Source organism: Vulpes vulpes, chromosome 15 (assembly GCF_048418805.1).
Source record: "Vulpes vulpes isolate BD-2025 chromosome 15, VulVul3, whole genome shotgun sequence".
In the NCBI taxonomy this organism is placed as follows: domain Eukaryota; kingdom Metazoa; phylum Chordata; class Mammalia; order Carnivora; family Canidae; genus Vulpes; species Vulpes vulpes.
Genome location: NC_132794.1, coordinates 47,104,930 through 47,131,677, shown reverse-complemented (window position 1 = coordinate 47,131,677; position 26,748 = coordinate 47,104,930). Strand labels below are relative to the sequence as shown.

Here is a 26,748-nt window from a genome sequence, read left to right as displayed (position 1 = left end):
GGACAGTAAGCACTCAGAGGTTGGCTGGGAAATAGATGATCCAACTCATCTTCTTGGTCCTGATCCTCTTGAGCACCAGATTCAAAACCTGGGAGGGGGACACCCGGGTGGCTCAGCGGTTAAGCGTGTCTGTCTTTGGCTCAGGGCATGTTCCTGGACTACCCAGATCAAGTCCTGCATTGGGTTCCCTGCATGGAGCCTGCTTCTCCCTCTGCCTGTGTCTCTGCCCCCTTCTCTCTCTCTCTGTGTGTCTCTCGTGAATAAATATATAAAACCTTAAAAAACAGAACAAAAAAACACCTGGGAAGATCCAGACCCATAAAGGACTGCTCCCCAGCTCTTCCAGGAGGCAGGTTTCCCTGATAGCAATCGATCATCTCTAGCCTCAGTTGAACATATCTGAGGTTTCCCTGAAATTCCCAAGGAGAAGTACGCACTGATGTACACTATACCTTTGCCCAGGAAAATGGCTGTGTCCTGGGTGAAGTAGAGTAAAAGGAGAGTATTTTGATTGGATTTCTCCATTCCTTGGCAGGATAAAGGCTACTTCTTTTCTGTGGGCTGGGAATGTTGGGCCCTTGGCTGGGGAGGGGGTGGGGGAGAGGGGAGCTGAGGACACTGCCCTGAGGGCCATGCTTATCATTTTCCTATAAATGTGTCTCCAGAGAGGTCATTCCATCAGGTCCCAAGCCAGGAGGAGGGTGGTCTGAGGGTTCCAAAGACTTGGCAGCATTACCTTTGTCTTCTTGGAGGAGGCTCTGCTGGTGAGAAGAGACTCAGGTAAGGCCAGCCACCCTAAGTGACAAACACAATGTGGAGAGGACATTTATGGAAATCCTTTACTGTATGGTCTTTTTTTTCCCCACTCCTCAACATGAAACTATTCATATTTTTAAAATTTGGAAGTGTATATTTATTCATTCACTGAAAACTGAAACTGAATGTGTGCTGAATATCATAAGTCATAGGATCCTGGACTTTACCTTGTCTTTTAGGTTCCACTGGGCTTTCGCATGGCAGTCTCACTCTGCATTTTCCTTTCCACCCAGGTTTGGGGCTCCAAATGTTTTCTCTTTAGCACCTGCTTTTTCTATTTGCATCCCACTGAACCAGTGACTGGCAAGCAATGAGCTCATTGACTGGGAAATCAAGTCTCTCCACTTGCTTACCCAATTAGCAGAAACCAATCTGTCTATTTGAGTATATTCTCTCTCTTTCTCTCTCTCTCTCTCTCTCTCTCTCTCTCTCTCTCTCTCACACACACACACACACACACACACACACTGCAACTCAGAAGGAAGCGACTATTCCTTTGCAGACAGATGGAATGATGCTCTGGGAGATAAATTCATTCCGTTAGAGCAATACTAGCAAGGGAAGGACGCTCAAATCTTCCAGGTTCCTGGTCTTTCTTAGGGACATGATCCTTCCTAGAGGGAGTTAAGAGGCAAGGGGGTCGAGCATTATGGACTCCTCCACCAAGACCCCCACCCTACCCATAAATCAATTTCCAATCTAACCCCTCCCTGGGGGTTGAGTTACAAACCTCAGCAACCCCAGGGCAGCCTGCCTGGTAATTCCTATTATTCAGCTGTCAGCTGTTTTTTTTTTTTTTTTTTTTTTTAAACCCTCCCTTCCCAGTGATCCAGTTACCAGAGTTTTAGAGCCCATTCCTTGTCTCAGAGAGAAATCCTATAGCCAGGTGAAACAATGGAGAGGGCCGCTGCCTGCTTTCTATAGGGAGCTGGGTTTTCTCTTCTGTTGAAAGCAGCCTCCTCTTAACTCTTTGCATCCCTTCCAGATTGTTAGGAGGGTCTGACTCCATCTCAGGCCTCCATGCTGGTGCCTTTCAGAGCAACTTTGCTTTTCTCTGGGGACCTTCCTTCTAGAGCCATCATAAGGAGAAAACAAACTGGTACAGAGGTGGGAAGAGAAAGAGAGAGAGAGGAAATTCTCCAAAATAGATAGCTGTGGCCGGCGGTAACCAAGGCATTACTGTGGTCAGGGGTTCAGAGCCTCAGATCTCCAGCCAAGCAGGTCCTGACACTGCTGAGTCTGCCCTGCGCTGGCAGGGAAGGAACGGTATAGAGGGAGGAGTCTGCCTTGACAGTGATGAGAGATGGGGAGTGAGGCTCCTGACCTCCCTGACCCCTTTATCCCTGACAATCTTTTCTGGTCTCTGCAGCTCAGAAGGCTGGGCCCCTGCTGCTTGACCTTAGGGGCTGAGAGCACAGGAGGCCAAGCCACTGGGTGTCCTTCAGAACCAGTCTGAGAGAGGGGCTGGGAAGGCCTGGGAGAGAGGTCTTAGAAGAGATGACACTAGATGGTGTGACCCTCCTCCCATCTTGCAAACTACCCAGATCCACTAAGGTGATCCCTTTTGCTCTCAGCCCTACTCCCCTACATTGGTGATTTTTAACTTCTTATAGGGCCATAGGCCCTTTTGGGAAACTGTTGTAAGCTATGGAGCCACCCCTCAAAATGTTTGTGTGAGCCCACATATACAATTTAGCCAATTTCAGGGGTTCATAGACCCTACAGCTAAGGACACCCTGGTGAGTCTAGCAAGTACATGGATCCCAGATAAAAATCCTGCTCTACCATCTTCCTTGCCTTGTGGCCCCAAATCTGCTGTGATGAAGCAGACAGAGCAGTAGCAGCTTGGAGCAAGGGTTGGGGAGTGGAGTAGGTGAAGAGATAAGGGGAATTAGTATGACCTCTCCCTCTCAGGGCCTATGATGCCTGAGAAGACAGGTTCAGAGCTGCTGAGTCCTTCAGTTCCATTCCTGATCCTAATACACATGTAATACACATGGTCATTACTGGCCAGCTTGAGACATTGGCCCAGGAGGAAAGCCATTAAGAAGAGAAGGATGGAAGGAAGGAGGGGAAAGAGGTCTGTGTGTGGTGAATGTGGCAAGGGCTCCCCAGTGCCCTGCATGGAAGTTGGGCTTGGTTTCCTAATTTCCCCACATGTGGCATGAATGCTAGGTCACCCTGACCAGGTGACACTCCCTCTTAGCCAAGCCTCCTGGTAAAGTAATATATCTCCTTTTGGCTCCAGCACCTCTTTCTGAACATCTGTCAACTCCTGGAGGATTGGGCTGCTGGCCAACCTTGACCCTCACCTTTTTCCCTTTTCTCTTTTCTCTGGACTTTGGAGATAGTGTTTTCCTGCTCTAGCAACCACAGCCCTTAATATGCCTGGTTGGCTCTCTTTCAGGTATGATTTGAGGGAGCTCAGGGAAGAATGGGTAGGAAAAAGGTACAAGGAGACTTCAGGCTCCTCTGGGCTAAGCATTCCAGCTCCACTAAACTTAAATCTGCCTGAGTTTACAACCAGAGAGAGCAACTTGGTGGTCAGAGGACTGTCCATCTCGACTATCCCTGGGGTCAGGCCGGTCATCGACCACCCAGTCTATTGCAGTGACTGGCTCTCTCTCACTGATTTTGGCTTCTTTTATCTTTCTTAAAATGCAGCCTTAGTCAAGTTACTCTCCTTCTTCTTCTTCTCTTTTTCTTTTTTAAGGATTTTATTTATTCATGAGAGACACACAGAGGCAGAGATATAGGCAGAGGGAGAAGCAGTCTCCCTGCAGGGAACCCGATGCAGGACTCGAACCCAAGAGCCTGGGATCGCGACCTGAGCCAAAGGCAGACACTCAACCACTGAGCCACCCAGGTGTTCCTCTTCCTTCTTCTTCTTCTTTTTTTTTTTTTTTAAAAGATTTTATTTATGTATTGATGAGAGACACATAGAGAGAGGCAGAGACATAGGCAGAGGGAGAAGCAGTCTCCCTGCAGGGAACCCGATGCAGGACTCGAACCCAAGAGCCTGGGATCGCGACCTGAGCCAAAGGCAGACACTCAACCACTGAGCCACCCAGGTGTTCCTCTTCCTTCTTCTTCTTCTTTTTTTTTTTTTTTTAAAGATTTTATTTATGTATTGATGAGAGACACATAGAGAGAGGCAGAGACATAGGCAGAGGGAGAAGCAGGCTCCCTGCGAGGAGCCTGATGGGGGACTGGATCCCAAGATCCTGGGATGATTACCTGAGCTGAAGGCAGATGTTCAACCACTGAGCCACACAGGTGCCCCCAAGTCACTCATCTTCTATAAAAAAATCTTTGATGGCTCCCTTTTGCCTCCAGTACAGATTCTCCAGCCTAGCATTGCATGGACACCTATGTACTCTGACCTGAATCTATCTGTCCATGACCACCCTTTCCCAAATCCTGGGATGCACCCAATGACCCCCTCCTTCAGCCTTCTCTGCTCCCAGGACGGATTCTCCAATTCAGCATTTTATTCTGCTGCCGTAGGCTTAGGGTACTTTACCTGGTTTACCTTATTGAAAAATCTCCCCATTCTTCAAGGCACAACTCAAAAGCCATCTTCCTGAAGCTTTCCCCAGTGTTTTGCGCCCTGAATTTTTCTGCAGCTTGCAGCAGCCCTTGTCCCTAAAAATTAACACATTTCATGCCACATTCCATAATTTTCAAATCTTCCTCTCCTGAATAAACTGTAAGCTCCCTGAGGACAGGCACAGGGTTTTGGCTCCTAATCCAGTATTTGGCACAATGCAGGTATTCAATGAATGTTTGTGAAGTGGCCTGGGGACTTCCTTATGGATAGCAGGAGATCCACAGGACACATCATCTTGGCAGCACAAACCCCATCTCTGGATGCTGCCGTAAACAGGATGTGTGTCAACTGCTCAAGCAGCCCCTGCATTCTTGATCTCTCCTCTCCTCGGCTACATACTTATTTTGTAAGTGTCCACGCCCCCTCAAGAAGAGGCCATGAGGGTCCCTCTGGACGTGTTAGATCTGAATGTCACCAGCAGTGACAGTGCCAGGCGTACGTGTCCGCATGCTTCCCGAAGCTTCGCGCCTGGGGTTTGTTTCCGCCGGGCGAGGCAGGCGGGAGGGTGCTTCGCCACCAGGCCGGGTCCACAAGGACACGCACCTTGCCCTCGACGGACGCCGCCGGCTGCGTCCTCCTCTTCTCGCTTTCTGGACGCTCCGTCATTATTCAGACCATTCCCGAGAAAGAGAAGACAAAAGCCATTTTGGCGCCCCCTCTCTCCCTTCTGCTAGAGAGGGCTCAGGGTTTGCACTGAGATTTCCGGTCCTTCCCGGGCTTGCACTCCGGGTCGGAATCTGCGCGAACTACGGCTCTCCGATTGCGCTTCTGGCGGGAGCCGGAATTTCGCTCGGCCCCTTGCAGTGTCTCCAAGGGAAGGTCGGTACATTCGCGACGGTCCCTGGCAGCCGCCCAGCCCGGGACTCGGGGCTCCGCTCGCCATTGGCCGCCGGGGGCGTGACGCGCCGGGGGCGGGGCCTCATCAGCTGTTTGCGGGATGCCCCGAGCGGGCGTATTTTGGAAACAATACCGCGCGGTGCACGGCGGCCTCCTCCCGCGCCGGCCCGCCAGCTGCCGCCGCCGCCCCTGCCCGCGCCTCCCGCCTCCCGCCGCAGCCCGGTGAGCGCGCGGGCGGCCGGGGGCCGGGCGGAGCTGGGTCGCACCTCCTCGGGGAAGTGGGGCGAGGAGTCGTGCTGCGCATGGGGGCCCGGGAAGGGTTGGGCTGCGGGCGTGTGGGGGGACCATGAAGGGCCGGAGCGCCGGGGTGCGGGAACGGGGTGCAGGACCCTTATCTAGGTGCGCTGCTCCGCGAGGGAACTTGGGGGCAGTAGCGTTTCAGACAGCAGCGAGTTGGGTCCAGGTGGGCAGGGGAAGCTGCGGTTCACTGCTGAGCAGCCCTGGGCTCCCGAGAACGGCCCGGCCTCTGGATCTGACTCCGGGGTAGGACAGGGAGTGGGGGGCGTCCAGCCTCCCCGCGGAGTCTGAAGGCTCCTCTCCTTAACAGCTGGGCTCCTTCCCTCCTTCCCAATCGACTCTGGGCGCCAAGCCCCCGAGTGCTCGTCACGCTGGACCCTGGCGCGGAGCCCTGGCACCACGACTCGGAGGCCGAGACTCTCTCCTGGAGTCACCCAGGTCTGCTGTGTGTCGTGTGGGTGTGTACGCATGTATGTGTGCGTTCCCAGATTTTAACTCCTGCGGAACCTCCGAGTGCCTGGCTATTCTCCTAGGAGGAGGAGGAGTCTTAAGTTCAGCATCCCTCTTACAGCCCTTCGGGGCTGAGATGGTTCCAAAGCGGGCTTTGGTTCCCCTTTGCTAGGAATAAAACCTTCCCAGGCAGTGCTCTCAAGAAGTGTGCTCCTCCTACCAGTTTGGACATCACCTCCTCAGCTCAGGCGAAGAGGAGCAGAGGGTCTCTTTACCCTATCCCAGTTTACACTTGACTTTGCCTAGCACCCCTCGGGAGGCTCCCACGTACAGAGGAGCCACCTGCAGTTCTTGTGGAGAATGGGTAGGGTCCCCAGGGCTTGCAGAGACACACCCTATGGCTGCATTTCCCCCACAGTCCAGTCCAGGCAAGGGTTGAACTTTGGGGCCTTGCTGGGTGGGGGAGGGGGAGGTGACTGGCTTCAAAGGAAAACCCAAGACAATGACTCCTGCTTGTGATTAGCTTTGGAGGGCCCCCTCTTAGGCTGGGATTGCCAGTCTGCAGAGAGAAGGCTGAAAGCCTGGAGAAGAGCCCCTGCCAGGTGACTGGCAAGACAGTACTTGGTCCTTTCAGCAAGGAACTTTGTTTCCTGGTGCTGATAAGCTGAAGATCTCCTACCCTCCTTTGGGAAACACTTTCCAAAGAACACCGTGTGCCTGTTTTGCCATCCAAGCTGGCATCTCCTCACTCACCAGGGAAGAGGGCAAAGATAGGGTCATAGTAGCTCATGGACTGGTTGGGATGGAGGGAAGTTTGAAGCAAGCGCCTCGGAGAGAGCTTGCATTTTGGAAAGCCAAGTTTCTGAATTTAAGTGAGATTCCTTTAAGTATCTTACCAGCCTACAGACCATTTGGCTTGTTCTTCAAAGGCAAGAGACTGGGAGACAGAATTCCCAGGGGATCTCTAATTGAATCTGGCAGTGACAAACAGTATCTCTCTGAATCCCAAACCATTCAGGTAGTTGTTGCTTCTGGCTGCCCCAGGGACCCTAACAAGTTCCTAGTGTGTGTGTGTGTGTATGTAGGGGGCTGAGTTGGGAGCTCAAGATGCTGGGTGGCTCCAAGCTCAGATTTCCAAGAACCATCAGGTGGAGCAAGAGGAACCAAGAAACCAAGAAACTCCTATCAACAACCTGAGTAGTACAGAGACAGTGAGTGAGGTCACAAAAAGAGGGCTGAATTTCACTTCCTTCTGTGAGGAGGGTTAGACCAATCTCAGGTTCAGTGCCGACAGGAATGGTAGGTAGACTGGGCAAAGAAGATTAAAGTCATGGAGACGAGTGAGTAGGCTGAGCTGGGGGAGGCTGGCCACATTGCTGGATGTTGGACCTACCCTCTAGGCCAAGCTGTGGTGGGCAGATGGCTCTGCTCTGTTGGGAGGCCAATGACTCACTTGGGTCTTTCTGCCCTCTCTCCCAGGACCCACTCTTACCACACCGTGGAGCCGGTTTGTTGTGTTGAGCAAGCAGGGGGTGGAGACTAGGGTAGATCGGCAGCTGGGCGGGGCTTAGCAGGTTTGGAGGGAACCTGGCTGCCCTAGAGTTGCTGGCTTTTGTTTTTGCTGCTGAGCCTGGAGCTCAGTTCAGACTGAAATGAGAGATTGGTGGTTACTCCTCAGGGCAGTGAGTGAGTGAGTGTGTGTGTGTGTGTGTGTGTGTGTGTGTGTGTGTGTGTATGAGAGAGAGAGAGAGAGAGAGAGAGAGAGCGCGCGCACGAGCACTGTGTGTACAGCCAGTCCCAGCACCCTCTGCCCTCCCATAGCCACTCACAGGGTCTGGTCTTGTTGACATTTCCCCAGGTGTCCTGCATGCTTGTAGCCGTTGATCATACCCCTGCTAGTGCTCAGAGTCAATAGCAGTCAGACTTCATGACGGGAACCAGCCTGGGTCAAGAGAAAAGACCAAGGTGGGGGGTGGCTCCCGGAAGGCCCAGGGAAGAGGTATGGAGCAGTGAGGCTGTCTTCAGCCTTTGGGGCGGGTGTCATCCTTGGTAGTACTTTATCACCGGTTGTCTGTCATCAGTACCTGGCCCTACTCACCCAAATAAGAAGGGGAAGCAGGAAAGAAAAAAGGGGAGGGGAATCCCTCAGCTTTGGCCTGGGTAGAAGCAGCATCCCAGAGGCCTGCATTGTGCTCTAACAGGGGAGATGGAGCCGCCTCAGTGTGTGGAGGAGCTGGAGGATGATGTGTTCCAGCCAGAGGATGGGGAGCCGGGGACCCAGCCTGGGAGCTTGCTCTCTGCTGACCTGTTTGCCCAGAGCCAGTTGGACTGCCCCCTCAGCCGTCTGCATCTCTTCCCTCTCACCCACTGCTGTGGCCCTGGGCTTCGACCCACCAGCCAGGAAGACAAGGCCACCCAGACCCTCAGTCCGGCCTCCCCAAGTCAGGGTGTCATGCTGCCTTGTGGGGTGACCGAAGAGCCCCAGCGACTCTTTTATGGTGAGTGCTCTTAGCCTCAGGACTCCTCCCATAGAGACTGGGGGAAAAGAGGGGACTTCCCCTCCCCAAACGTGCACTTTGTTATTTCCTTCCCCAAATTGAACAGCAGGGGCTATTGATTCCTCGATTCTTGTCATTCTGCTTCTCTGCTTGTCATTGCTCTTCACCTGTGCTCCTTAGGCACTGAGAAGGGCAAATTGCTATGCCTGCCGTCATTTCTGCCTTTTTGTCCCTTTCTGCAGGGATCCTTGGGTCTGTGGTACCTTTTGGGATTGGAGAGTGGGTACCTGGGCCTTGAGTTTTACATCCTGTGGCCCGTTGAGTGGCACAGCCTTTTGTGTCCTGGGAGTGATATGCCTTTTGTAAATTGGCCAATGTGGCCCCAGTGAAGGTTGGGAGATCTGTGTGAATCGCTGTTGACACTGAAGGGAAAAACCCAGCCCTTTCTGGGAGGGGAAGATTCCTGAAGGCAGAAGGTGTCACTTGGGACTTTCTGTGCTTGGAAGGGGAACTAGAGAAAGAGGTTGGGCCTGCCGGGGCTGGATGCCAGTAGAGGGGCTGTTTCCAAGGCTCAATCAGACAAGACCCCTTCATTTGTGGGCTTAAATGGTTTGCTTTATGAGTAACATGCCCTCCTCTGGCAAAGGGACAGGGTTAGACACTTAGTCGGCTTTCTTCTTTTAGCACAATAGCTTATGGAGGGAGGGGAAGGGCTTGGAGGCGAACTTGCTGTGTCTGATGGAGCATATTGAGAAGACGCTGCAGTTATTCCCAGAGGGAGCTGCCCTGCAGTTCTTTTTGGAGTTTGAGGAGATGGATAAGGCCGGCAGGGAAGAAGGAACAGAGGAAGAAGGCAGGCAGGCAGGCACCCCTAGCGGCAGCTCGACTGCCAGCACTGGGGTAGGGTGCAGCCCTGGTCTCTAGCTCTTGCGGTCTGGCCTGGGGCTCCTCCAGAGAGGAACTTGGCTATCCAGTGGGTCTGAAGAGTTTGCTCTCCCTAGTTTTAGTACCATTGTCCCGAGCTGTGGGACCTGGGCCCAGCCAGAGGAAAAAGTGAAGGCACATTTTGGTTTTCTCTTTCTCTGCCTTGCTTTGCTCAACCCAGGAACTCTGGAGAGCTGCCTCCGGTGCTTTTCCAGAGAAGAGCTTCAACCTGCTACTGCATGAAAAATAAATTGTGGTCAAGCATAGCTTGGTAAATAAAGACAGAAGGCTGGCAGGTTCACCCACACATACTACTTGTACCCTGGCACTGCCTGTGAATGGAGAACTACAGGGAAGGCTGGGACCATTGCCTCCCGTTCTCTGAACGGCAGCTTTTAGACGCCTGGGCAGCCAGCAGATCTGTCTGTCCAAACCTGGCAGAGTGCCCCGATAAAGGCCTCGGCCCCAGGTCTCAGCAGGGAGTGTCAGGCACCTCGGGGTGGATAGTGGAGTTGTGGAGAATGCTGAGATGTGGGCCCTCTGTCTTCGCAGGCAACGCTGGCTACCGGCTCCCTCTCCCTGCCAGTTTCCCTGCAGGCTTGCCTCTCCTCGAGCAGCCCCCGGAAGGGCAGTGGCAACATCGAGCAGAGGTACAGATTGCCCGAAAGCTTCAGTGCATTGCAGACCAGTTCCATCGGCTTCATATGCAGCAAGTAGGCACGGGAGCTGGGCTGGGGCGGGAGGAGAGTCTGCTGGGGCTGGGGGCTGGGGGTGGACCAGGACCTGCCTCAGCCACTCTGCGTCTGCCGGGGCCCCAAGGACATGGTCCTGGGGTCTTGGCCTGGGCTGCTGTGGTTCCCGTGAACTGGGTGGGCCCAACTGTCCGGGCACTCCTGCCCTCTCAGAGCTCCAAGTGGGTTACCTGCCGCCTCTGGGCTCAGGCTTCCTAAGAGCGGTTTGTCCCTCCCGGGGCAGGAAAGCCCCGATCTCTCCTGGGGAATGGGGTGGCTTCCCGCAGCTTCATCTGACACACCGCAGCCTCATCTGACACACCGCGTCTGCCCGAGGCCAGGTGGGGAGATCGCCCCTCATGGACCTCAGGGGAAGATTCCCAGGGAGCCGCTTTGAAGCCGGACAGTTGGGGGGGCGCCTGGCTGAGGTGCCCTGGGAGCCGGGTAACCGAGCCGCTGAGGGATGGGCCTGAGTGGGGGAAAGTGGTGGAACCGGTTGTAACCTGACACTTTCCAGCTGGGGAGGCTGCTCCTCATTGTCTCTGTCTGGGAACCGGGACCCGGGACTCTGGAGAGCGGACCTCGGAGAGTCTCTCCAGACGGGCGGCCCGCGCTTGGCCGGCAGCCTGGCACCAGCCCCGCCGGGGCGGAGCATCGCGTGTCAGCAGAGCATGTGGCCGAGTCCGGCAACAAAGGCGGCGGCTGGCGGGCTCGTGCTGCAGGAGCCCTCCGGGCCGCGGGCTGGAGGCGCCCGGCCCCGCGGCCTCGGCCCGGGCCGGCCCCCAGGCACTTAACCCTTCCTCCCTGGGCAGCGCTCCAGAGAGCCAGACCAGGGAGGGACCAGGGAGGGACCAGGGGGGGACAGGAGCCCAGGGCTGAATCCGTGCCGGTACCGCCGCCAGGGGAGCAAAGGCACGGGCCACCTGGAACTGAACACATTCCCTGCCTCCGGGGCGGTCCTAGCGGGTGGTGTGTGTGTGTGTGTGTGTGTGTGTGTCCAGAATCAAGAGAATTCCATCATGATTGGGCAGACCCGGAGTCGAGATGGGTGACACCAGGAGATCACAGTAGGTTTGACCTCAGGGCCAATCCGTTGCCAGCCCCAGGGGAGAGAGAAGTTGTCTTTTGGTCTCCTGAGAACAGACCATCAGGGTTAGATATGGTCAGTGCCTTCTGCCTAGGAGTTCTGAGGGAAATCTGGGGCTAGACCTCGTCCCTGGGTGGGTCTCCCAGCCCCTATTAATCGGGAAGAGAAGGTGGCCCTATGCTTAGGTAATAAGGCAGCCTAGCTTCTGGCCCCAGGCTCCAGTCCCTAGTCCCTCCTTTGATTGTTTTCTGGAAACTTGGCTTCGAGTCTCTCCTTAGGTCCATGTGTGGACTCACTCTGATTCTTGATTTCCGATTCTTGGCCTCCTTCCTGCCCATTCACTCTTCCCTGGTTATACAGGCCTAGGGCTGAGACCAGTTCCCAGCTCCCAGTCCCAGTGCTGGAGCTGCTGGAGGACACACGGTGGCTGGGGGTCTCCTAGATTCATCTAGAGGACTGTCTGGAAGGCAGCCTTTCTCATTCCCGGTAGACCTAATCTCTCTCAACAGTTGTTTCCCATGCATTGGTGAGCCCCTGTAGGCTTGGGAGCAGGCTGTGAGGACAGGACTAGAACATAGCCCAGGGCCCTTTCTTCATGACTCAGTCCTGAAAAGGAGGAGACAGTGTTCATTCCAAGATTTGATCCTGCTCTTTGCTGCTTGGCATCACTTCCCCCAGGTCAGGGCTGCCTCCTTGAGGGTATCTTTCAGCTATCAGCCAGAGCCACCCTGGCCTGGGAGGAGGAGCAAGCAGCAGAGCCAGAGGAGAACCATAGGCAAATCTCCCCTGCTCTGCACTTGACCCCATACTGGCTCCTGAGGTCCCTGTGTCCCTTGGCCCCCTGGCTGCTGTCTACTCCTACCTCATAGTAGCAGGAGGCTGGTCAGCTAAGCCTTTCTAGCAGAGCTGGTTTTCCCAAATTTTCCATTACAGAGAACCAAACATTTTTGTCTGTGGAATCCTCTTGCTTTTAACCCCATCTTTCCCTCTAACCCCACTCACAGACCTTCTCTTGGAGCTCCTACAGGAAAGGCTAGGATAATTTTCTTTCCCTATTCCCTTCCTTTGCAGGCAGAGAAACTGAAGTACTAGGAAGTGGTTTAGGATTAAGTCTCTAGGCTTTTTCTTTTTTTTAATTTTTTTTATTTATTTATGATAGTCACACACACACACACACACACACAGAGGGAGAGAGAGAGGCAGTGACACAGGCAGAGGGAGAAGCAGGCTCCATGCACTGGGAGCCCGATGTGGGATTCGATCCCGGGTCTTCAGGATCGCACCCTGGGCCAAAGGCAGGTGCCAAACCGCTGCGCCACCCAGGGATCCCCAGTCTCTAGGCTTTGAATCCAAGGTCAAGAAGGTCCAGATTTGAATACCTGTTCTACCACCTACTAGCCATCAGGAAGGCACTTGACGTTGCCAAGTCCACATCGTCCTCTTCTGTAAATTAGAGCTAATAGCACAGAATTTTATTGTGAAGATTAAGTGAGAAAATACCAATGAAAGCTCCAGGTACACAGTAGGTACTTGTTAATGCTTGTTTCCTTTTGTCTGTAAGCCTGATCGTCCCTCACATTTGTTCTTGTCAGTTCACAGTACATTTCCCACGCCTCCCATCAGGCTGATCCCTTAGCAGAGCTGCTTCCCCTGAGTTCCCCTCCACCTGCCCTGCATAGAGAAATTTGTGTCCAAGCTGTTCAGTTGTGGACCTCGGCCTTGTACATTTCTCCACAAAGAAATGATGGCCACCCCCCATTGTCGTAGGTTGAGTTTAGGGAGTGAAGGAAATGCAACCCAAGTGGCAGTAAGGTGTTGGGAGGGCTTAGCCATCTCCTTTCTCCTCAGATCTGGGATGGTGTCCCAGGGCCAGACAACGGCCATTGGTCCCTGAGTCCTGTAGGGAGTGTGAGTTGCCACTTTTGGTCCCCAGTTACAGACCCTAGTTATTCTATTTGTGTATCAGGGGAATACTTCTTCCTAGGAGATGTGGAGCAGAAGGGCTGGGAGGTACAATGATGGGGTAGTGTGTTGTAGCATGGCATTTTGGCAAATTGAGTGCATCAACTTGACCCCAGATTCAAAAGGTTCCAAGTTCCACTGGATGTTGGATCTCAGTTTTTGCTGGCCATAAGCCCTCCCAACATATATCCTAGGGAGCATGTAGGGTGGGCATCTAGCCTGGTTACCTGTGTGATCTCTTCAGGGTGGCTCCTCTGGATGGAAGGGCAAGGATTTGAAGGCAGAAGATCACTGTCAGTAAGGCGCTTTTTTTTTTTTTTTTTTTTTTTTTTTTTTTTAGTAAGGCGCTTTTTATCAGCAGTTTGGGTCTCCAAAGCAACAGGAGAGTTGAATGCTAGGTGATTGGAGGTAAAAGCCTTTCCAAACCCAATCAAATGCCCCACCTTCCTTTGGGTCAGGAGTAGAATGTTCCCCTCTTTTTTTTTTTTTTTTTTAAGATTTTATTTCTTTATTTTAGATAGAGAGAGAGAGTGTGTGTGTGTGTGTGTGTGTGTGTATGTGTGTAGGGGTAGAGGGAGAGGTATAAGCAGACTTCCTGCTGAGCACTGAGCCTGATATGGGACTCAATCTCATGACCCAAGATCATGACCTGAGCTGAAACCAAGAGTTGGACATTCAACTGACTGAGCCACCCAGATGCCCCTGGAAGGTTCCCCTCTTTGTTCCTCTGCAGCAGATGTCTGGTGATGTGCTTGCCATGGCCTACCTTGACTCAGGCTCTGTGAAGTTACCTTGGTATTTCTGTGTCTATCCAGCTTTTGCAGGGAAGAGGAGGTACAGGTTAGCTTCCTCACTGTGTTCATGAGCTGCTGGGGTCAGAAGATGTGGGTTCTACTTTCATTCTATTCCACCTGCCACAGTCTTCTCCAGCATGGGCCTAAGAATGGGCAGTAGCTTCTGTCCTCCTCCTCTTAGGAAAGTCTCCTATCCCAGTGGCACCACCTTGAAATTTATGGGGGTTATTTCTGGGCAATGTTAAAAAGCCAAGAATCAAAAAAAAAAAAAAAAAAAAAAAAAAAGCCACTGTAGACCACTGAGTGAGTAAAACCACAAGAACATTGGAATTCTTTGAGTTGGAAATGGCTTTTTCAGTTGGACCAGGAGTGGCTTCATTCAGAATAGTCAAATTTGGAAATTCCCTGAACAGTAATTAGACTTTCTGAAAAATGAAATCTGAAGAAAATGTCAGCCACTCACTAAAAACTATCTTTAATTGCAATATTCCAGAAAGGATCCTATACTTAAAGGTAGACTCAGGTTCAAATCCTCCCTCTGTCACTTACAAGCTTTCTGTCCATAGACAAATCATTTAACTTCTGCGCCTCGATTTCTAATGCTTACTTAGCAGAACAGATGTGAAAGCCCGTTGGAGATTGTAGTACCTATAACTATTAAGGTGTGGGCAGTTTAACACTTTGGGAAACGTGCCAAAAGATGATTGTAGGATTTTGCTTGGGCCTGTCTTTATAGTTCTTGGGGAGCTCGTTTGGAAGTCGTACCCAGAGTGGTGTTTACATCTGCCAACAGCCTGGATCCTTTGTTCAGGGGCCCTTGACTGCTGCTACCTGACCCTTTGAGATGCCTTCCTTGTTGCTAAGTGGTTTTGGGGGGGCTCAGACTGCGGCTAATGAGGTTGTTCAGGCCCTAGATGTGGCAGCCCTGAGTAGGAGCCCCAGGGCTTCACCTTAAAGTGAGCCTGTCCCTGTGGAGCCAGCCTCTGTTCCAGCAGTGGGAGGTCTACCTAGGAGAGGGCTGGGGGCTGGGGGAGGCTGGAGAGGGGGCGGTGTTGCTGGGGAGGGCTGCTGTGCGTGAGAGCCAGGCCGGGGCTTCGGGGCCCTGTGTTTGCTCTGTGGCTGGCTCTGTTTATATCGCTCACTATATTTAGCTTCTGAGTCATCAGCGTGGCTGACTAGAGGCCGAGTTCCCCACACAACTCTGCACCTGACTACTCTCTCTTCCAGGAGAAGGGCCTTATAGTCCCGGATAGTTCATTCCCTCCCCACCAAGCTGGGCCTTGGGGATGGGAGTTGGCTTTTTTTTTTCCCCCTTAAGGGTGAAGGGGGTGATGGGAGGAGGGGCTGGGAGAGGTACTAGAAAAGAAGGATGAAGAAAAATGTCTAGTTTGCCTTTGGATCACGTCTGGCAACCAAGAGGGCATGTTCCATGACCAGAACGAGAACAGTCAGTGTATGTGGCGAAGAGGAGGGTCCAGCCTTCTTCCATACTTAGCTTGCCTTGTCCTGCCTAGGGAACTGGCCTCAGACAGGCTGAGAACAGCCAGCTGCTAAGGCTCCAGTTTGGGAGCCAGAGCTCTAGGGTTCCTTTTCCACAGTCTTGTAGACCCACAGCAAATCTGGCAGTTCTCCGTCCTCTGTCCCTTACTTATGCCTGGAGCACCCACAGCAGGTTTTTCTCTTGAGTTCTTAAGTTGTCTGATAGTTTGATGGAGCAGTTTTCAGGCTGAGGGAGCCAGAGCCATCTCTGTGGGAGGATAGGTAGGGGCCCCAAAGGCTCTGGGGATCTGGGTGGTGGACACAGCCCTATCCCCTCCCCCATTTCCCCCCTTCCCCCCCCCCACACACAGCTAAAGCCAGTGGCCTGCAGTTGCATAGAGGAAACCCTCCTGTCTTCCACTGAGAACCAGTGGCTCCAGGCTACCCCGTCTTCCCTGGAGAAGTGATTGGTGTTGCCATGGTGGTGTGGCTTCAACGTCCTGTTAGCACTACTGGCTGCGCTGAGGAAGCTCTTGGCAAGGGGTTATTTTTTTCTTTTTCCGTTTTGCCACATTGCCTGTTACTCCGGCCGTCTGGGTCAGAAGCATTCTTAGGGCAGTGGGCCACTGGGCCCAAGGGGCTGCCCTGTGGGTTTCAGAATCCCTTGGTCAGCCTGGCAGCCTGGATTTCTGAGCCCAGCTGCCTCTAGCTACCTTGGCCCGTCTCAGAATGAAAAGTCAGGGATTTCCCCAGGACTGCAGCAGTCTGTTTAGAAGATAGCACTCCTCCACCCCTGGACCTCTCTGAGGAAGAGGATGTTGAGGGAGGTGTCGGGGAGGTTAAGGGAGGCCCAGGTTTTCCTTGTCCTCCATGGGGAGTGAGCTGCTCCCTCTAGTCACCAGGCCCATCGCTTTATGTGTATTTTTCTTGTTTGATCACCCAGCCACCTCCTACTTCTGGACCCGATCATCGCTGTTTTATAGAAAACAGGTTCAGAGAAGGGAGACAGCCCAGCACGCCCAAGTTATGCTGTCAGTGACTGTGCTGGGAGCCATACAGATCTGATCAGTCCTAAGACTGTAGTCTTCCCACCACCCATCACTGCTTCCAGGCACCTCCTGGCAAACAAGAGCATGAAGGAGCACCCACTTACTGCCCTGACCTGGCCCTGCCTCCCATAAAACTTACTTCTATGCTTTTGTTTTCTTCTGCTCAGATTATAGAATAATCAAGGGCAGTTTGCATCTCGCTCATCTTTGTGCCTTTCATAAGCCTTTCCCCCAGTTGGGGGCTTAATAAAAGCTTGCTGAATTGAACAAAAACATCTCCTCAATTTCTTCCAAGTTGAATTTTCCTGAAGTCTCTCTTATCTCTATTCCCGTTCTTGGTGGCAAGGCTGCCCCGCTCAGCCTCCGCCAGGGTGGGTTTAGAGCAGCATGGAGACAGGGGAGAGGTAGGAAAACATCACTCGGAAGAGAATGTTTCTCCCTGTAAAACAGGGCATGCGAAATTCTGCATTTTAAAGAAACCAAGTGTGGTTTCAGAACATGACCTGAAGTCATCAGTTTTTAGCTTTATTTCTGTTTGATCTTCAGTTTGCTCTGCCTCTGGAAGGTTTATGTTTTTCTGGTCCACAGCATCCTTACTAAATAGTTAATGATCTGGAAACAATGTCTTTAAACATACTAGGGGAGCCGTTCAGTGGTGATTCTCTTTGAAAAGTTAGTACTACTTTCCACAGTGTGAATAAATACACTGTAATATTTTAGTAGAAAAACAGAGCTATGGAGTTAGAAGACAGGGGTCTGAATAACCCCACCGCCCACCCCCAGTCCCTGCCAACTAATTTGCTTGGAGGGATGTTTCTGAGCCTTTGTTTCCCCATCTGTAAAATGGGATTGATAATATGTGTCCTTCCTGTGTTCCAGATCTTTAGGAAGAAGAAATGGGTAGATTGGAAAGTACTCTCAGTATAAGATACTATGAATCGCTGTCTATTTGGTAAAATTGGCAGGGTTCTTTTCGAGCAGGGCCACAGTATATGGGTGCTCTTTCCTCTAGTCCTTCGGGGGTGAATTAGCTTTTGCTGAAGCATCTGGAATACTGGTGACACACAAAGCGCCCAGAGGGTGTGAATTGGATCCAAAGGGAGAGAGGCAGAGGGAGATTCTTATCTGGGGGAAGGGGAGGGAACACTGTGCTTAGGGCAGAGGCCACATGGGACAGTTTGATTTGTGTAATCCAACCTTGTCAGACACCACAGCCAGCTCTTTAAAAAAAAAAAAAAAAAAAAACAGAAGAAGAAGAAGAAAAGCCTTTTACTAGTTGGGCCTCTCCCCAGGCAAGAGGCTGATACTATCACATCAAGTACATCTTTAGACCTGGCCAGACATCACTTGTTCCCGGCCTCAGACAAGTGGGTTATCTTGCAAGGCTGACTTTTCTGTAGTCGGTCCAGTGTGCATTTGTTAAGTACCTACTGTGTGCCCAGTGGGGGTGACTTGAACCCTTGTCAGCTGATTGCCTTCATCCCCTGACCACAGCAAGAAAGTGGGACGTGGGACCGTCAAAGAAGAGCCCTGGGTCTCTAGTACCTGCCTATGCCGTCTTAACTGAAGAGGATATTTTTATCCACCAGGTTGGATCCCTTTCCCACAGGGCATTCACCTCTCTTTTTTTTTCTCTCCTCTATGCCTGGGTCCCACCCTCTAAACTCTCAGTTTGAGGTCTTCTGGTGGAAACTTCAATCCCAATCACTTCTCGGCCTTTCGGCTAAAATCAAGTGGAAACTTCCAATCCCCAGCAGCTCCCCATCCCTTGTGCCTCCATCTCCAATCCCTAAGCGCCCACCTTGACTGTGCCTTCTTAGAACCCCCACTTCTTGCAGGTTTCCGGACTTAGAAGGGTACTCTAGCTAACTCTGGGAGAGGAAGGTCCTGCTCTGAGGGTTTGCACTCACTGATCTCGGGTGCTGCGTTCCATGCTGTACCATGAGCATGAGAGGCCAAGCCTACTCTTTCCTGGTTCCCCTTCCTTCTTCCCTGCTCCTCCACACCTTCTGCTGGAAGGACCCATGTTCTCTGGCATTGTGGTGTCTTTGTGTACTTCATCCTGTTCAGTGACTGTCTATTTCCTTCCTCCTTACTGTTTCTCTCACTGGCCTCCCTTCATGTCCTTTCTCTTTCCTTTCTGGTCAGGCCCTTTTGTGTAATTTTTTTTTTAAATATTGTATTTGTTATTGATCAGGACATTCTTTGATAGTTTTGTTAAGTGCTTGGTTTCTTCATGATCAGGGCATTCTTTGATAATTTTGGTGAGATGCAGCTTGGTTTCTTTTCAGAAGAGGGCCTTTCAGGGATTGCCCTGTGGCAAGAGAAGGCTAAGTGGAATTTGTGTGGCATCTGCTTGTGCCCAGAGAAGGGACGACTGAGGCCATGGACTGGTTACCAGGCTCTGCTCTTACTGCTCTCTCAGCTGCCATGCAGCCAGCTTAACTCAGTACGAGGCAGCCTGGTCTCCCGGCCCACCCGGACCCTCCGATAGGCTGGCTGGATTCAACTGTTGGAGCTCGGAATTGTAATCCTGAGGGTAATTGTGGATGACAAACTTCACATCCCAAACCTCAGAATCGGAAAGCACCTCAGTGGTTTCCAAATGCTGGTCTGTGGCCTGGCTGCCTCAGAACCACCTGGGCAGGATTTACCTCTGGCTTGGCCAAGTCATTATTCTGATGAGAAGAAATTGAAAGAGACTGGAAAAAAAAAAAAAAAAAGAAGTGTTTTCTTCTAGGCTGCAAGAACACAAGTGATTTTATTTTCTTCCCTCTCACTTCTTGTATTTTCCAATTTTTCTACAGTTAACATGTATTACTTTGATGACTAAAATATACAAACAATGTTACTTCTGATTTAAAAAACGTTGCCCTAGGGCACCTAGTGGGCCTGGTCAGTGGAGCATGGGCCTCGAACTCAGAGTTGTGAGTTCGAGCCCCATGTTAGGTGTAGAGATTACTTAAAAAATCAAAAGCTTAAAAATAATTAAATAAATAGAATAAAAAAATAAAAAATGTCACCCAGAGAGTTTGTTCAATGTACAAATTCCTGGACTGCTTCCCTGGGGATTCTGACCCAGTTGGCCTGGGTGGAACCCTGGGACTCTGTATTTCTAACAGCACCTCAGTGGATTCTGTGACACAGTCAGGTTTGGGAACTGCTGACCTAATACCATGCTTGCATTTCTCTTACAAGGGAAGTGAGGACTCGCAGACAAGCTGGTGAGAATCTCCCGCCTACAGCCAGGTCCTCTGAGTCCTGGCCCAGGGAGCCACCCACCACCCAAAGTGCCTTGTACCCTGAGGCCTGTCACAGGCAGAGGCTTGGAACTCAGGTTCTTTCCAGCGGTGGGTCTGTGGCCCTGCCTCTGTACCTAGGCATGCCTATGTCTCCCAGCAAGACCTTGGCCTTCCTCTCTGACAGCACGCTCTGGCCCATAGCTGCTTCTGGGTCCCCCAACACCCCCAAATGATGGGACTGAGGGTGCTGCATTGCCCTCATCCCCAGATACCTCAGGGCCCCGGAAGTTACCCAGGCAGCCCATTAGGGGCATTTGGGGAAAAAAACTGAGGCATACAGAAATGGGATTGGCCCAGGCTCCACAACATATTGTGATCTCCCTTCCTTGGCCATTGAGCTATTTTGATAGGATTTAGAGAAGAGGAGAAGAAAGGGTCTGCTTTGGCATAAAGAAAGTTGTGTGGTGGTGCCCAGAGAATAATGATAATGGGTAAAGACATTGCTCTAGGGCCAGGTGGTCTGGATTCCATTCAGTCCCTGCCACTTAGTAGCCATGTGGCCAAGTTCTTGAACTCTCAACATTCCCGTCTGTAAAATGGGGATAATGATATGTAACAATCTCACAGGATTGTCGAGAAGGGCCAAAGGAGTTTAATGGAGTCTCCAAGTCACGTGGGGATCTTGTTAAAAATGCACATTCTGAGTCAGTAGATCTACATTTCTAGTAAGCTCCCAGGTGGTGCTGAGACTGCTGGTCCACGGACCAGCAGAGTCTTCACACTTTGTAGAAGACTCAGAGCCTGACACACTCAGTGCTACTATTCTTGTCATGATTGTGGCTGTTATTGTTACTTGGCCTTTTCAAACAGGCACCTGAGGAGACTTGGAATTCCAGCAGACAGGCGTCTCTGGGGACCAGTCTTTTCCTGGATTTTCCTCCTGTTCCACCACATGACCTTTGCACCTGTCCCGGGCAGCAGCTGGGGGCGGGAAGCAGGAGGCGGGGTGCCCTGCCAGCTGCTGCAGGCAGGCCCGAGCCTTCAGGTTTTGCAGCTGAGGCTGTTTTCACGCTGCTTCACTCTAACCAGATTTTGTTAAGCCGGCTGTGTTTCCTCTTTTTACTCATCTTTGTTTACAAAACACAAGGAAGCCATCAGTCTCCCGCTGCAGTCTGCCAGGACTCCTCTGTGGCACACCCTGATTTCCCCTCCTGGCAGGAGCCCCAACTCCAGCTTCCTGGATGGTTTTCCAGCCTCCCCTCCTCAGGGGCAAGGGGCACACTGTGGCCCCAGACGAGCGTGGGGTTCACTTGCCTCGGCAGGGCCCTGAGGTCAGCCGCAGTCCACAGGTCACCTCTCTTAATTTTGTGGCCCAAGGCCGGTGGAGGCGGGCGGGGGGGGGGGGGGGGTGGCTGGAACCTGCACAGGGCCTGGGGGAAAGTCCAGGAGGCCAGGGCCAGCCCTGCCCACAAAGCTCCAAGGGTGTGGGCGCGGGACACCCGGGCTGACTTTCCATTCTGCCACTGACTTACCTTGTCCTCACCATCTGAGACATAGGGGCCCAGGCAGTGGTTAAAGACAGCCCGAGAAGGGCCCCGGCCCTGCTGTCCCTTCGCATGGCCACACTCACTGCGGGGCCCTGCCAGTGACCCTGGTCCAACCCATGCTGGCTTCTTCCTGCACACTAGCTTTTCATTCCCCTCTGCACCGAGGACCGGGTGGAGAGGGCCCACATCCCGTCCTCCTGCCCTGGCAGACAAAGAGAGGACAAAGGCCACCTCTTCCAGCACCCCACTCCCCTCGGAGCCTCTGCTGGCCCCCGGTAAATGGTACCTGTGTGGGTGTGGCAGCAGCCCCAAGCCTGTGAGCCTCTGACCCCTGACCTTTGCCCCCAGCTTCTCTGCCTGACAGTAGGACCTGGGATAACCTCCAGAGAGTAGTGTGCATTCTTTGTTTTTGTTTTGTTTTCAAGTATGTTCTTGCTTAACGTTTAATTGGCCCCAGTCAGTAGGAAAGCGCTCCAAGAGGGATTATTTATGGCTTACTGTCAAGAGCAGCTATAAAAAGGGCAGCACCGAGCTGGAGATGCTGGGAAGGGAGAGAGGGCGGGCGTACAAGCGTATGCGTCTGTGTGTGTGTGTGTGTCTGTGTGTGTGCATGTGTGTGCGTGTGTGTTTGCACTGGATGAAATCAGATTTTTGCTGCCTCAGCAGTGTGGTTTAAATTGAAGATTAACCCTTTGACCTTCACAGTGTCAAATCACTTGCAGATGGAGGCTCCCCCCTTCCCCCCTTGTTCTCTGTGTTACTTTGGAGTTGGGGAAGAGAGGGGGGCACTTCTTCTCTTTCTTTCTGAAGAAAGTTTGTTGTTCATGCAGCTGAGGTTTGAGGGGCTCAGGAGCCAATCTGATTAAAAGCAGCACTTGGCTAAACTCTGGAAAATCCTGCAAGCAGGGGAAAAGTTTAATCCTCTTGTGCACAGTGCATAAAGAGCCTGGTCTTTTCTTTTTAATGTTAAAACTGCAATTGTTTTTTGGAGAACTCATCTCCTCCTCTTCACCACTCTTCTCACCCCTCCCCCCCACCCCTGTCCCCCAGTTTGCTGTCCTGATAGGATTAAAGTGTTGCCCCTAGACACATCGATCTGAACTTTTATTGGGAATGATAAGGAGTCAGGAGTCGTCAAGGCTACAGGCTATGTTTAGGAATCACATTTTTTTTTTTCCCTTTCAGCACCAGCAAAACCAAAATCGAGTGTGGTGGCAGATTCTCCTCTTCCTGCACAACCTGGCTTTGAATGCAGATGAGAACAGGAATGGGGCAGGTCCCAGGTGAGGCTGGGCTGCCCTCTTCGTTCAGGGCACCACAGGAAGGACGTTGGTTGACATCAAGAGGACTGACACCGTGTCTTATGAAGTGTATTCATTGCTGTTTTTTTGCGTTTGCATTTTAAAAGTGTCTCTCTGTGTACATAAGACATACCCAAGCGGGATATCGTTCCCTGTTCAGGACCTCGACCAGGAGTAAGGGCCTTTGTCAAACACTGTTGAAGTGGAGGCTGATGTGTCTGTGATGTGGGACCTCCCGAGGGCTCTGACACGTCGAGTCTTTCTTGAGCGGTTGTTGATGACCAGGTAGTGATGTGCTCCGGCGAGTGGACTGTAGTTTCTCCCAGGAGCTCGCTGAAGACATAGGAGATTGGATGAGACTCCTGGTTCCACCCGCACTATCAGCCTTCCACCATGGATGGCCCGAGATCTGACAGTCACACTGCTTTAATCCCCCAGGGCCTTGGCCAGGGGCTTTCCAGCTGAGCGTGGCAACTTCCACTAGGCCAGTCAGCCAGCTCCATATCTGGGTTCTCCTTTGGCCCAGTCATTGCCTGCCTCAAGGGCTCAGGGATTCTTGCCCAGCCCCTGTCATCTCCAGCAGACCTCAGGGAGGGTTGGGTTTCTCCAAGGACCCCTCAAACATGCCGCAAAATGAACCAAACTTCCGGGTAGGCCTCAAGTCTTACTTGCTCCCACTCAGAGGCCCCGGGATTGGTCCTGAGGTGCAGAACCCTTGCCACCTCTGGCTGCCTGGGATACACTGGGTGTCAGCCACGGATGAGCCAAAGAGCCAATGACCATGCCATAGCCAGCAGCTTGTGCCTTTGTCAGCTCTTCTTTCAAAAGACCCAGCCAACGGACTGCAGGATGACATGGGGCTGGGAAGTGTGGTGGCCATCCCACCTGTGAGAGTCAGCCCTAGAGGAACCCAGACCCCTTGGTTTCCTTGGAAACGACATACCTCCTCCCGCTTAACCCCATTCCTTTTTCACACCTAGTGGGATACAGGAAGAAGCCAGCACTGTGGCTTTGTCAGCTGAAACATGTCTTTTAGAATCACAGGCAATGATTAGAGTGTGGAGCCGTCAAATTTGTCAAATTTGGGTACATGTTTCCTGTCTTCCTTCAGCTTCCAGCTAGTCCCGGGAATATCGTGCTCTGGAGCTCAGCAGGATTGCAGCTGCCTCTGAACTTCCCTTTTCTCCCTGCTGTGGCACTCATGGAGAGAATTTAAAGCAGCCAGGCTGGCAGCTCTGATAGCAGATGCGGGGAATCTGAAAAGACACAGGGAATCTGTTAACTAGACATGTAGAAATTAAATTATACTTTTTGCATATGTAAGAAAAGATAACATTGGTGCTAACATGAAGCAAGGCCCAAAGTAAAGATGGCTTCCTGGGCAGAGAAGACCTCAGGGCTACCCAAGGAAATTGGAGGAGTCCATGTAGACTCTCAAACCTGAAGAAGCCCAACAAGCTCCTACGGTTCTACAGAGAGGAGGTCTGCAGGAAGCATTAATCTACTGGATGTACAGTTGGGCAGGTTGTGCACTGCACAAGGGCACCTGCAGAAGAAGATAATGGAAGCTAAAATCCAGCTCATACTCTGCCCACTAGGCTATATGCCCTCGTCTTAGGCTATGTCTGTTCAGAGGAAGGGGTGTCGTTCCTAATTTGCACAAAGGTGCCATATGGGCTCACAGCAGCCCTGAGGTGAAGGACCTCAAACTGTATATTAGCCTTTGTTTTGTTCTGCTTGGATGTTCTGGAGGTATTACCTCTTCTTGGCTAGAATTCTGTTCTCAGGGTGTGTACCATGGTTTGTCTGCTAAGAAGATGGGTTCCTGCTTACCAGAAGGAACCCAGGGAACAGGTGAAGACCAACTCGGGGACACGCTGACCATTGTGAAATCCAGCCTTCTTTGTGTGTCTCCACAGCATTTTAGAATGTGCATTGGACATTGTTTTCCCTCTTCTGGACCAAGGCAGTGACAGGCAGGCTGCTGGTGTCTGCTTGAGCAGCACACAAGAAAACCAGGATTATTTCTGCCAGCCTCATTGAACCCCTCTTAGCGCACTTCCCTGCTGAGCTGAGTGAGAGAACAAATAAATGGTCTGGGGCCCAGTGCTGAGGCAAAACCACCAGCTTCGGAGATCTTGCCAGGCCCCGGGCAGGATGTCCTGTGGCCTGCTCTGAGAACTGAGCCCAGAGTTTGACAAGCCCACCTGAACATGGAGCCTGAGGCCAGGGGAGGGCAGTCCGACTGCACTGCCTCTGTCTTCTGGGAGGCCAGGAACTCACTCACTACCCTAAGCAAGCTAGGGCAAAATTTAAAACCCCCTCCTTCGCCCTTCCCCCCCAAAACACCCAGGAGGTAGATGGCCCCAGGAAGGAGAGCGGTTCTTCCTGGCTGGCTGTTTTTAATTGGCCTAGTAATCTAGACTGGCCCCTTCCCCCTCTGCCTGGTGAGTTGGTCTGAACATTCCTCAGGTCCAGCCTCAGGAGATGCATCCCTCCCTCTGGGCCCCCTTTCCCCATCCCCCACCCCAGGGAGCTTGGCTGTCTCTAGTTAGGGGGAGGAGAATCCGATTTGGAGGGAGGGAGACTCTGACCTGGCTCCTGACCTGTAACCAGCTGAAGACTTGTGGAGTTTTTGTGGTTTGCTGAGGGTGAGGGGAGAGAGGGGCTGGAAACCTCACTCTCATTATAGAAAAGCCCTGGAGGGAGGAAGCCTGATATTCAGGGTCAAGACAGGCCCTTCTGATTCAGAACCCTAGAGTTTCTGAAAGCGTATAGACAGAATGAGGGAGAGAACCCCACCCAGGCCAGACATCTGACTCCCTAAGTGAGTTGGAGGACCTGGCCTGGCCTCTCTGCCTTTGCCTGCTTCGAAGTTGGGGCTGCTGGAGAGCTGTCCCTGTGGCCTTTTCCTGCTCAGTGCGAGGGAGAGAAAGATCACCTCCCAGTGACCTCCCCAAGCCCTGAGGGGTGTGGGTCTGTGTCCAGAGCTTACGTGTCAGGCATGCTCCAAGCACTCAGAGGGGCCCAGCTGACTCGTCTCACTGGCCCCAGAGGCCCAGCCTCATCCCGAGGTGGCTCCAGCCCGGGCATGGAATTTTGGGGGGGTTGTTTGGGATGGTCCTGCCTTGACCTCCATTGGGGGATAGGGAGCCACTGTGCCTGCCCCAGTCGGCAGAGGAGCACACAGAGAGCTGGCAAGCTTGTGTCATTTGGTGGACTTGATGAAGAAGGGGTATGGACAGTGGAAAGCAGCAAGAACACAAAGGCTCCTGCCTCCACGGCTCTGCGGGGCTTCTGGGAATCAATGTTCAGTCTGGGCTGCAAGAAGCTGCAGATCTTTGGTGGGAGGCTGGACCTTAGCTGGACCTGGTCTAGGAAGGGGATCACTTAGGAGCCCCCGAAGCCTCCTGGGTCCCCTGTGGGCAGGGGGTACCTCAGCTGGTGGGGACTTCAAGCTTTGAGGGAATAACACAAAGCTGAGCTCTTGGTTAGGTGCACCAGCCTTGCAGGCCACAGGGGCTGAGAGCTGGCCCTGGGACGTGCCCTGCCCCACTCCCTGCATGAGTGGCGGCCCCTCTCCCCGCTCTGTGAGCGTCGCCCCCCCGGCTGCCCCATCCCCGGGTCCACAGGGGCTGGCAGGGAGAGACCCAGTGAGAATGTAGCATTTTGTTCAGCCTGGGTTACTTGTCCTGGGTTCTAGGCACCCTGCCTCTGGGAGAGAGAGAAAGAGAGGGAGGGGAACAGGGACCCATTGGTTTTTTTTACCTGTACAGAATATTTGGCTTTATGTTCTTCACATGCGTATATGTGTGTGTATATTTTCCCCCTATCAATTGGTACAATTTTTAATAAAACCCTTTGAAACAAAGCTGGCCCCTCTTTTTCAAGGTGTGATGAAAATCCAGGGGGTCGGTTAGGGAAATCGAGTCTCCTGAATTCTTTCTGGCTGCTCTCTTGAGCTACCCCCAGGCTCCCGGCTTTTGTTAGGACGTCCTTTCCCCCCAGAAGTGGAGAAGAGCCATGCTGACCTCAGGGAAAGCAGCATGGGAGAGGCCCCAGGAGGTGGAAAGACAGGGGCTTTGGATCCAGACCTGGATTTGGATCCGGTCCCAGCCTCCCCC

General features: G+C 52.4%; 1 protein-coding gene across 1 annotated transcript; it reads left to right on the top strand.

The window, feature by feature from the left end:
- Positions 1 to 5,363: 5,363 nt before the first annotated feature.
- On the top strand, positions 5,364 to 26,495 carry BMF (Bcl2 modifying factor). The gene is given in 7 exon segments (XM_025998453.2): positions 5,364 to 5,428; positions 5,430 to 5,485; positions 5,871 to 5,909; positions 5,912 to 5,998; positions 8,212 to 8,508; positions 9,985 to 10,145; positions 22,509 to 26,495. Coding segments are annotated over 7 exon segments (807 nt in total). The 3' UTR covers positions 22,611 to 26,495.
- Positions 26,496 to 26,748: the final 253 nt, after the last annotated feature.